A 12,729-nucleotide genomic window follows, 5' to 3' on the forward strand; every position below is an offset into this window, starting at 1 on the left:
AAGGTCACTTTCTGGTATCACACACTTAAAATACTGGCACAACTGACAGAAACCCCTGGCATACAGACCTCAAGAACTTCAGTTCTTGTACATCTGCTGGGCCCACTTTTTCCAACCTGYGAACTTAAAGCTTTACAGTCTTTAACTATGAATAAAATCTTCAGAAATATCTCTAGAATAACAGGTATCATCCCAGACTTCTGGAAAAAAGCAGATTTTTAATATGCAAAAATGAATTTGGAAGTTGGGACTTAAAAGCATTTACTTTTGTAATGCATGAATACAGGGGGAGAGTGGAGTTTAACTTTTTCTCTCTAAATGTGCTCCCGCTGCTAACCATGCCTCCTCCAGGAGAACTCAAAATGTTATAGTGCATTTAATACTGCAGAACAGCTCAGCTYTTAAGTCCAGCCCTGTAGATCAAGATGATTACAAACTTCAGCCTTTCTTAAAGAGCTACCTTATGTTTTAACACTTCCATTACTCCTGTTCCAATTGACCACATCAACGCCATCATCAAAGAAAAAAAMCATTTCAATCTAGTAATGAACAAGGTTTTCATGTATCTCTTACAGAAGAAAACAATTTTGATGCACAAATCACCAGGATGGTTACTCAGCTCTTTCCAGTGTTAGTAATTTCTGCACACTTCCAATTGATTTGAATTGCTCAGGAAAATTAGCAGAAAGAGAAATTCTCCTCCCATGCCAGACCCATGAAGAGGCATGGGTGGGTCTGAAGTGGTCAGTCAGGACTAGCCAGTGTTCCAGTTCTGTACTTATACAGCTTTTAAAACTGCAAGAAACAGGAGAGCACATGAGATTACTCAGGCTGGAAAGTAAACACAACCTTTAACCCAAGGTCCTGCTTCCATTCATTTATACCTCTGCCAAAATCCCAGATCTGAGGGGTTTTCTATGCTACCTGTCTCCCTGTCCTCTGAGTTTGTTCACATTGTTACATMATGCTTTGCAATTTTAAATCTGGCATAAGGAGATCACTTGTATAATTTCATTGCTACTGGCTGAACTTTATACATTTCCTGTCATGAATCACTGAGCAACAAATGTTTGTATGACCACTTTCCCTCACATAGCATGCAGTCTAATCAGTGAGGTCAATAAACATGCCAATCTTTCAGGTCTCACGATGTTTTAAAAAAAGACATGGATTAGAGTCACAGCCACAAAAATGCTCCAAATGAATTATTTTAGCCATTAAAATAGAGAATTACATTTCTGACTGCGAAGTACTATAGAAGTTGATTGTGTCAAAATGTTCTTCAGAACAATATGTTCCATTGAAGTTCCAAGACATCAAGTCATACTCTAAGGTAAAGTATCTGCTTACTGTGTCCTCCAGGAAATGCATGCAGCACATGTTTAAGTAGCAGCCACAAAAACAACTTGAATGCTGTCATTTCTTAAAGTGCTTTGGTTTTGATGTTATGGTCTTCCATGTTTTTTAATGTGACACACCTTTGAGCAACTTGATAGTTCAGCAGTTAAGATACAGGACCTCTATTGCTACTGTATTCCTAAATACCTAYGTTTATTGTTCCATTCTTTTTCTTTTAGTGGCATCAAAGTATAAATGTTGAAAAATGTACAATTAATTAAACATACCTTTCTTTTGTGCTTTACAAGAATCCTTTGAAGTTCCCACTCAAGAACATAAGGAATATTTACACACTCAGTGTCCCGGCCAGCTGTCACCCTAACAGACCAGCTTCCTTTAGGCTATGGTGCTTATTAATTTGGGTCTAATACTCACTTACAAGGGAACTACCATCATAAATTATTCCCCACTTCCATTATCAACTTGAAACAGAAATAGAATCCATGAGATTAAGAGTGTACTTTAGTTGCGAACCTTTACCAATACACTAGGGAGTAGACCTTTGAACTTGTGGCTAATTACTGATTGGTATGCTSGTTCTGCATGTAAAAATCACTGTTACTTTGGCATGGACAGTGACAGCTCCAATTAATAGATAGAAAAACAATTCTTGGCAAGAGAAAGCAAAACATGGCCAAACATGCTAATGTAGCAGTCTGTTCTTCAATTCCCAAGTCTGGACCAAGTAAATATTTTTAAGCCTCTATGAGGTAAAAAGATGAATGAAAAATAAAATATGAAAAATGCAGTATTTGCAGCCACTGAGGTTCCCAACTTTTTTTAAAATTATGCTTTTAAGGAGAAGCAGCTGATCTACCCTGCTCCTTGTGTTTGCAAATGCAACAGAAAGATGCAAAGTAATCCTTGTTCTATAAGTTAGTGAACTATCTCTCATGATAGAGGTAATAAATGGAATGGCTCTAGCACACAACATCTGAAGACAAAATACATGTCAAAGACTAGCATTGGCTTGATGCAGGAGTTACTCCATTTATGAAACWAACGTACTCCTTCATCAGCCCTACAAAGTTTTAAACATAAAACATAAACAAGATCAATATTTTCCATTCACATGCAGATGAAACTAAATACAAATTTTTAAAATGTGAACAGTGCAATTGTTTAGAGCAAARGGAGAAAAATTCTGAAGAATAAAAAAAAATTCTGCATTAGAACGTGTCTTGGATTGATGTTGTGCCAATCCTGTATTSCTATACTCTGTCAGCTTGTATGCCCAAAAGGTGYCTGTGTGTTTAAACCYGACCCGGAAGAACGGGCAGGAGCCGCGTGGGCMRTTTAAAAGCCRGGGCTGCCGTGTAGCCAAGGGCTTTTTGAGCTCAGCTCAGCGCTTCGGGAGGTCTGCTTGCTATGTGCAGCAGAGTTACACTGTTGCCATTTAGCTAGCTTGAGTTTGTTAGCTTGGGCAAACAGTTTTCTGAGGACTGCCACTCCTCTGCGGCTGCTGTGATTTTTCCTTCGGGAGCAATTCAGCAGCCGGTGGAGACAAGCCGCGCTGCTCCATCTTCTCCCGGCCTCTGGAAGAAGCCACGCCGGTGGCAGAAAAACACACCAAGCCCTCTGTTTCATCCACAGTGAGGAAAGGACTATAATCAGTTTTTTCCACTGTTGCCAGAGCGGTCACATAGACTTTTTTTTTTTTTTTTCGGGGGACGGGAGCCACCATCTTTTCTCCGCACCACATCGCCGAGCAGTTATGGGGGAAAGGGCAGCACATGTTCCTGGACTTTTAAATATCTAACAGTTACTTTTTATCTATGTCCTGTGGCACTGTGTTTTGTTAATAAACTTTTTTTTCCCTCTTCACTTCTGCCGGAACATCTATTTCATATTGGTGGGAAAAAATTATCAAWTTTTTCACTTCAGAGAAAACATTTACTCTGTAACATTTTTATCTGAAAACATTGTCTCAAACCGAGACAGAGCTTCATAGTCATTTCTAGGAAAAACATCTCTCAAATAGTACCAAAGGTCATGTATGTGCTTAGAGGATGGACARGGAAAAGACTTCAATAATCTACTACAGAATGAAAAGCTCAAAGAGGAGCTTGTGTGGCTTTTAATCCACTACGAAGGTTTTAACAGTACTAGGAAGTAGTTAATGTCATCAGCAGATCTKAAGAGAATTCCACAGAAATGTGCCTTAGTGCCATTTTACCTACCAATAAACCTCTGGAGGGTAACACACAAATYGTAGTGAACTGAACTTGATACTGACTGTGATCTGTGCTTTCATAGTGAATTTCAGGGATGGTTGAAAGATGATCACACACACCCCACATGTCAGCTGGGGCTGTCTCCAGCCACATGCCTACCCCGAAAACAGAACACCTAAATCTGAGATGCTTTGGGATTTGGCCAGTCTCACAGCCTTCCTTCTCTCTGCCTTCTCTCATTTCTCTCATACTCCTATGAAGATGTATCAGGCAACCACATAAATGAAGTGATCAATTATCATAAAATATCTGAGAAAAACTCATGTTAAATTATAAAGAATCTTCTAATATAGCCAGTGAAGGGCCTGTGTTGCAACTTAATGCTGCCAATGCAGGAAAGTAACAGTAGACTGTGCAGTTATCAAGGGAGCACAATGTTCAAGTTCAATTATTGATTTTTCATTTATTCAGAAAAATAGCAAGCTAACGCTTGGGTTAGAGAAGAAGGGGTTATCCTTACAGTAAAAAAGTTGCTTCTTTCCAGATATAGGACAGGTTCATTTAAATCTCAATAAAGCGATTTTAAGAACTCTTACTGAAACATTAACTGTGCTTCTCCTTCAATTTTAAGTCATCATGTGGGATGATAATGTTCTTTAACTGGTAATACTAAGTCGTGGACCAGACAGAAAGCAAAAAGGAATTTCAGAAGGGTGATGGGAAAGAGGAATTTCATGTAGCATACAGCATTTAATCTTGCTCRGGAAGTTAATTTGAAACTTTTAGCTGGCTCCCATTCTCCCAATATCTGTTGGATATAGCTACCTTTTGTTTGCTGAGAAATGCGAAGTCTTTTCTTATTCCAACTGACCTACTTTATTCAAAGAGCTACTAATAAAATGTGCTACCATATTCTTAAGCTTCTTTGAAAAATTGTGATCATTTGTTCCATTCAGTATTTGCTACTACTAACCTCAGTACAGGTGTAGATATCCCTCCAATCTTTTGAGTTTCCATAGTTTTTTATTTGATTCATGCTCCTTAAATATTTTCTCAAGGTTAGGTGGGCATTTGTGCATTGTTTTCTGAATGGTCTGTGCTTTAAGCCAATATTGATGAATTGGCTTCCTACAGAAATACCTGAGGAAAAAAACAGAAAACACAAGACAAAACCATCAGTGATCAAACCATGAAAGGTGGGATCTTCTCAGACTGAAAATCTTAATAATAAAGATGAAAGTCTCAGCATTAGATATAGCTTAACCTTTATTTATGGACTCTTAATTCCTGTAGTCAGGAATAGCTGCTGGAATTCTACAGTCTGAATCATCAGTCCAGATAATCAGATTGATTTCCCTGGCATTAGCAAACATCTCATTATGGGGGAAAAAAAGAAAAGGRCAAATTAAAAGACTAGGAAACGCAGATCAAAATTTTTATACCCTACATCCCTAAAAAAAACRAAACAAAACAAAAATACCAAGCATGCCCCCTATTCTATCTCAACAGGACACCCATCTGGAAAGTCTTACCTTCCAGATGCTTTCCCGTACTATTTCACTGTCCTGCTAATCTCTGCAATTACCCCTAGGGGGAAAACAAAACACTACACAATTTATAGCCATGCTGTCGTTTTGAAGGATGGACAATAGAACGGGAAATAGATCTTGGACAACACTCAGTTTCAATATTATTACTATAGAAGCAGAAAACCAGAACTGGATCAAACTGAAATGAAATTGAATATAAAAACTATATCAAAATAAATTAATAAAAGCAAAAAGCATCTTACAGCAATGCAATAGTAAAGTGCATATGCAAAGAATAAAAATCCTAAATAAATGAGGAAGCCTACATATCTCTTCTCCTCAGTCAAAGTCTAATCACATGTATGTGGTCAAACCTGCAGACAATTTTTTTAACATAAAAGAATGAAGTCAATTAAACCAAAACACTACTACTATAGCATTTTAGAGAAGTCCACAAAAAGTTGTCCCCAGGCTTTGGCAGGATGACAAGGTTTCTCCTCACAGAAATCGTATGTACACTAAAGAATATAACAAGCCTGTCACTGAAGTAAGGAAGAGGCATTTTTTATTCAGTTACAGGAGGTTTGGACAGATTTGTAAATAAAGCCCTTTAAATTTGAACGTGACATCTCCTAGCCAGGTACATGAACRTTTGGTCTTTGAGAAGCTCAGCTGTCTATTTGGACCGCTTTTGATTCCACTGGAGTTCTGTTTTCAGAAGCTCTACTACCTGTGATATTTGTGACACACTGAATGGGTGTTCTGGTGCAGAGAAAACCTCCACCAGAAGCTGACAAAGTACTCACAATAAAAGATCTCAAAGGTACGAAAAAGGATGAGTTTTATTGACCTTGTTTTCTTTTGCTTGGTTGGTTTTAAGTGTGATTCAATTTACATAGTATCTCTTTCCAACTCAAGGTGCAACAGTACAAGCAAGCAAAGAGTTGATTCAAAACGCAAATGGAGTAATAACATACCTCTGGCATATCAAGGCAACGGGACACATATTGAGGAACAAAAAAAAGTATTTGGTTTTACAYGGCTGCCATTCTCTTATTGTTCGACTCATCTATGCTATAAATTGTAGCATTACTTGCAAAAGATTTGGGGGTGTTTTCAGATCATGCTATTTCATTCTTTCCAGGTGTGTTATCTAAAAAACCTCCTCATACCAGTGAAGTAAGAAGTAAAACCAGTGCAGCAAGTTCACATTAAAAAATTTAAAGTAGGGGTTTACACACCTTGATCTGTCCAGGTTGAAAGCGCCACATACATGTATTACAAACAGTAGAACAACGTATGTATCCTGCATGCTTACAAAACTACTCCTAAATTACTATGAATTTCTGCCCACCATCAATCTTTCTTCAAGATACAGAGAACATTTCAGTCATCAAACATTTCATTTCTATCTGCAAATATAAAAAGTGTGACATTTTAAAAATAAAGCAGAACACAGTCATAATCTTCACCTAGAAAATGTCTTCTTTTACATGGCATTCAGATAATTCAAAAGACATAACATACATTCAAGAAACAACAAAACAACAAAAGCATCTTCTAACTTATATGAGGAGTATCGACAAAAATTCCCTGAATTGTTTTTTAAGTTGTAAGTAACTGTTATAAATGGAGAGATGCTGYATTTCAGTAGAGCTAGAGAAGATAGGTTCATTTGCTGTAGTAACATTTACTACAGAAATATTTTTATTTGCTGTAGCATCACCCTCTATTGCACAAGGAGCTAACTAGTTAGACAGAACTACTTGCCTTTCTCACCACTATTTTGTCTCAGAGATTTTTCAAAGATCTCTGTTCATAAAATGTTTGTCAAAATGCACTTGCACATAGCACAAGGCAAAGAGGAGATGAGAGACAGATGCTTCTGCATGTTAGTGGGCGGGATGGGAAAGAAGCTGGGAAAGCAGCTTTGCATCCAATCCATTATAGCTATTTTCCTTTTAACCATCTAACAGCAAGTCATAAATTCACCCTAAACACATCAAATCCTCAACTTATGAAATGATGCATTATTGAAGTCACAGCAGGGAAGCCAACTCAGTTTAGAGGACATAAAAGACTAGTGCTAGAACAACCTTTTTCATCACAAGGTTATGGATTAAAAACAAAGGCAATGGTTTAATGTAGTGAGAAGATGCACAGTCAGAGAAAAAGCAGGTAAAAGCACCATTTGTATCTCTTTCCAGAATAAATTCCTTTCTAGAAAAATTCCTCTAAGATAGATATTCCACCTCAAAAACAGCAACACATACTAGCAACAGCTCARTCTCCTGGTTCCCTGCTCCAGCACGTAACCTTTACTCAACACACATTCTCAGCTACTCAAGAGTTCATCTCTTCGAATAAGTTGGGTGTCTAAGATCTAAAACTCACTTCCRCCTTTCATAGATTTTATTACTGAAACATTTATTAGCGTAAAACTGCAGCTGCAGTAAAGTTGGAAAGTAGAGAATCTTTTCGAATTWGTTCTTTTGTTATCTTAATATATGCTTTGCTGGTTGCAGTATTTGTCAAAAGTACACAAAATTGCAAGTTTCACCAACCTATAGTAACATATGCCAACTACACATATACACACGCAGGTACATTATGCTTATCTTACTGAAGTTACAATATATCAAAGCACAAAATGGAAGAGATTTTTTTATAGTACCACCATGGAACAGAACTAAGTGAGCAGAAAGTCCTTATCTAGCTTGATACAAGCTATTGAAAGTGAAATCAAAGGCGAAATGCATACAGCAAGGATGACTAAACCCATAAATGGCCCAAAATTATTTGTTTTATTACATGAATGCCAGAGACTACAATCATACTGAACAGGCTATTATAAAATCTCTTCGGTAACAAAGCTTTCTATCCAAGGTGACAAATAAAGCAAGCGCATAAATCACAGGGATATGTGGCTTAAGGCCGTTATCCCAGAGGATTACAGAATGGTTTTTGCATCCTCCCTCTTTGCTTTTCGTACCCTCCACCTTTGTTTTAATATTGTAGCTGTTACTAGCACTGCTATATGAAGGCTAGAGACCCCTATAGTTATGAATGGCAAACAGAAAAACCCTCTCACAGGTTAAGAGAGAGATTAGAGTAATCTTTAAAGGCACACTCAGTAAGCTTAACATAGGGGTGTGTTTTTAATGAGCTCTGCCAGTCTTGTCCAACTTTCATTTCAGAGCACTGTGCTCAGCATTATGGGCTACGGTAGCCGGGCACCACCAAAGACCCACAGTTCTTGTTGTGTTCATCATGGAGCAAATATCTAATGAATAAACTATTCAAAAGGTGCTCGAAAAATTCAAAGGTACCATTAAGGAAAACAATTGGCTAAACCAGGGAAATACAGCTTTAGAGTAAATAGGGAAGTACAGCAATCAGTAGCCACCATACATCTGGGGATGCAACAAGGAGTAATCAGTCTCAAATAAGAACACCACTTTCACTGACAATATTTAGAATATTCATTACAGACTGTGATGTGTAAACCTCTCACAGTACAAGTCAAAATGAAGACCTGAGTTAAGAAAATATGCTGAAATTATACAGCATACAAATTCAATTTTTAACCTGGACTCCAGCTACAAGGAGAAATCAACACTCTATGCAACCCTAAGCAGACAATTAAAAGATTTCACCAAGTGGCCCACAAATCTTACATAGGCCACCATGCCACCATACCTCTGTTAAAATTTGAACATCACTACAGACACACACACTTCTCAATTTCTAAGGATATTTGAAATGTAAGAATACATAMATAAAAACATCCCAAATATCTATCTTATCATCAGTGTGGGTTTGGTTTTTTTTTCCCCCCCAGTAAGAAACTGCAAACTTTAGGTCTCAAGGTAAGCGCTCATTCCTAGAGACACATTTGACTCAAAATGTGTATCAAAACTTGATTAATAAAAACATGAAGCAGTATAGTTAAAGGAAGGATCCAAACTCTAGAAGCAAAACCAGAAATGAGAGTGTCAGTGAAGAGGTGCAGGAGAAATACATACATGCTGTTCTAATCTACTAATACGAGAAAATTTGAATACTATTTACAAAACCTGAATGCACCACTTCCTGACTGATAAGCCACTATTCTCTTAAGGATGAGGAAGAAATAAATTGGTTGGAAATCTTCAGTCCTAAATTTCTGCCTCAGAATTATAGTACTTTTCACCAAGGCAGTTGCTGATTAAAGTAAAAAAGCTTAGCAAAGCTGAGCAGTAATTAAGAGGCTTCAATTACAACACAATTTCACATTTGTACAGGAAGAAATATGCTTCTTATAACATGGAACTTCACATGAAAGACACGGAGATATAACATCATCTAAGCCTTTTATCTGTCCTGTGAAGTAATCCACCACCTCCTATAGTAAGTAAATATGYACTTTGTCCTGGTTTCAGCGAGGATGGGGTTAATTATTGCAGTAGCCAGGAGAGGCATAGCTGGGACCTGGGGCTTATTCTGTACCACCTCAGGTAATTTTTCCRGGGATGGAGGAAGGGGTCCTTTCCAGGGTTGCATAGCATGGCAGAGGGAGCAGACAGGTATTGTTGGGGATTTTCCACGTGGTGAGCAACTTCATGTGACTCATCCACCTCTYCCTTGGACACTCTATCATTAGGAATGCCACTGTTCATGTCCTTATTTCATTGCTGTTTCCAGTAAATCATTAGCATCTCAGCCTGTGACCTTTATTTTTTTGTGCCTGCAATTCTCCTCCCCAGCCCACCAGATGGGGGAAGTAAAAGGTGAAGTGAGCAAGCGGTGCGTGGTTTGCAGTGTTTCAGTGAGAAGACTAAATTGGGAAATACCATGGCTAAACCACGACTCACTTGAATAAAGACAGCTACTGAAGGCAAAACTTAAGAGGTAATGAATACCACTCAGAGCCAAAGAAAAAACAGTTCTTGCAGCTTTTTAGGATCATGTATTCAAGTTCTGTTCCAAAATTCAAATTGACAGACATCATGCTGTTACATTCCKACATAGTTTGAGCAAGCTTCAGTGGCTTTGCAATATGCCTAATACAATTTCCTAAGTTGCATTAATTAGACCTGTATCAGTTTATACTGTGTTAAAAAMCAGTCATTTAAGTTTGTCAAACTCTGAATATTTTAGATGCACATGCAGATAAAAATAATCTGAATTTCCAGGCCACTTAAGAAGACCCTTGAAAATTGTCTACAGAACACCATTTATTCAAAATCATTTCCCAGCAATTAATGACCTTACAGATGAGAATTTTGACTATGTAACAGTCCACACTTAACTTCACCTGAAAGGAAGAGATTCCTAATTGATCTGGACTAATATTCATTTTAATACATGATTACAAACATGGGACAGACACACATGTCAGCGTTCTAACTGGGTTCCTACAGAACTTTTTCCTCCCATCTGTAGTTTCACAATGGCAACAAATTTTACAGTAACTGTGCCAAGTCTGGTTAGAGAATCTCTAGTTTATTTGAATATTCAGGCTTTTTAAAGAAATAAATACCTATGCATCCAAAACTTCAGTCTACTGTTAGCTACAAAAAGAGAAAAGAAAAAACCCTACCAAGTACAAGAGCACCTTGTACATGCAGTGATACTCAGAGACATGAACTAAATGCACCAAGMACATCCCAATCTGCATTCTGATATAACAATCTCAGAGGCACTCCTATGGCAGCCCTTAGCAAAGTAGCTTCTAGAATACAGATCTTTGCCTGCATCAAAAAGATACTCCTAAGCCACAGAATTAGAGCAAAAGCTCTCATATCCATATGCCCAAAATTCTTAAATCACGGCATCCTCTCCAGTTTTCACACAAAATACAAGCCATAAGAACAACTCAAAAGAAAATTAGTTCTAAAGGAAAGCAAGAATACTTAACACTTTCAAAAACACTTTGCAAATATTAACATCCCAAGATATAAAAGAACTATATTTCAATGAAAGGAAGCAAGAAGAGAGGATGCAGAAGTCGGTAGCAAAATGGATGGACTGCTGATATTTTAGTTTTGTAAACTGTGGTTTCATTTCCATCATAGTGATGCATCGAAACAGGTTCTGCAGTACCAGAACAACAAAGAGGTATTACATTACTGAATATTGAGAGATTCTGGTAGAACTGGTTTAATTCAAATTCTAATACCACTGAAATTCCTGTTGCTTTTCACAAATTAAAACTGCAATATCTTTTTTTATTGTACACCACCATAAAACCCAGCTTTTATATTTTTACTAAGAACAGTGTTTTTCCTTTGCAGTTCCCATTACTGCCTTTGCAAAAGCACACATGCCCYGTGTAGAGTCAAGATGCTAGATATAAAGATGCAATTTTTTAGTTTGCTCATTGCATGCTCTGCTGAATTCCATTTTCTTTTTCTAGGGTGCTTTGTGGCTATTTAGCCACCTCTAACAGGAAAGACTTATGCAAAAAGATTGATTACAAAGCATTCTGATACATTCATATTCATTGGGGGTATCAAACATCACTAATGTAGATCAACGCTGAGATCTCTTTAGAGAACTCCATGCCATCCCAAAACATCACTGTATGCATGCCAGCATTGCCCCACAGAACACGCTGGTAGCTGATGGACAGTGAGCAAATGCCACAGAGCAGCTAATCCCACTCTGACAAGTCCTCATCTGTACTGGTTAGTACCTCACTCACCCCACTACTAGCAGCATTGAGTTCAGGGAGATAGATCATAGAAACAGTAAAGCAAGAATGGGTAAGTTTTTCACTTCAGTATTTAATGTCCAGCTCATTAAAGRCCCAGCTTGAAGCCCAGTGAGCCTGGCAGAAACATTCCCACTCAGGTTTTGAGGAGGGCTTTGAAAAATTAGGTGCTTGAATGTAATATTGAGAAAGGAACAGAAGCTAGCTAAGAGCAAGAGGCACAGGTTTCATATCCTCCCATGGTTCAGCAGGCTTGCTYACTAGTGGGAATTTGCACTGGGTTACCTCAGTCAACTCAGATAAAAGGCCCAGTCAGCAGAAAGAGCGTAAAAGTTGGTTTCCAGGTTAGCATTTGACAGGACTATCTAACTGAAAACTTGTAAGGGTATCATGTAACAATCTTCTTGCCTAAAAGCAATGAGGATTTGAAAATGGATATGAGACAACCTGAACAATTAGTGCTATTTCTCACTAGAAAGAATGAAATCAGTATTCAAAAGATCCTAAAAATGCCTCTCTGTGTTGTGTTATTTCTGACCTGCTGGAAAACCAGTGCTCAATCCACTAAAACTKCACCACAAATTCCACTTCGTTCTGATTAATCAAAGATACCAAGTCCTAAAAATGGTATCTGTACTTGACTCAAAACAGACCACACAGAATGAGTTCTTGGTGATCAAAATAGTTGTATCACAGAAATGCATGATGAATACAGGTAAAGTAAAAGACACAAAAAAYACACAGAGACCTACATTTCTTGCTATCTGTGATGAATGACTCAGTTCCTGCCATGTTAGATGCATTTCATCTTCATAAATTACCATCACATGGCAGGTGCAGTGGGATCTCTTGATCCTGCTACAGGTTTTCGTTTAGGTAGTACAAAAAATGGTATTAAATACTACCATAATATTTTATTTTAGCACATTCATAT

The 12,729-nt window shown here is 37.7% G+C and overlaps 1 protein-coding gene across 2 annotated transcripts in view; it reads right to left on the reverse strand.

The window, feature by feature from the left end:
* Positions 1-12,729, reverse strand: part of LOC130585316 (xylosyl- and glucuronyltransferase LARGE1) — a 273,505-nt gene that overhangs the window by 249,819 nt on the left and 10,957 nt on the right. Inside the window, exon 2 of one of the 2 annotated variants that reach the window (XM_057385761.1) lies at positions 4,546-4,712. The exons of the other annotated variant lie outside the window; for it this stretch is intronic. Coding sequence (XP_057241744.1) covers positions 4,546-4,608 — 63 coding nt within the window. The 5' untranslated portion in view covers positions 4,609-4,712. The remainder of the gene's footprint in view (positions 1-4,545; positions 4,713-12,729) is intronic. 2 annotated transcript variants of the gene reach the window in all.

The sequence above is a fragment of the Malurus melanocephalus genome, unplaced genomic scaffold (assembly GCF_030028575.1).
Source record: "Malurus melanocephalus ecotype Western Australia unplaced genomic scaffold, MMel_1.1 scaffold_16, whole genome shotgun sequence".
Classification (NCBI taxonomy): domain Eukaryota; kingdom Metazoa; phylum Chordata; class Aves; order Passeriformes; family Maluridae; genus Malurus; species Malurus melanocephalus.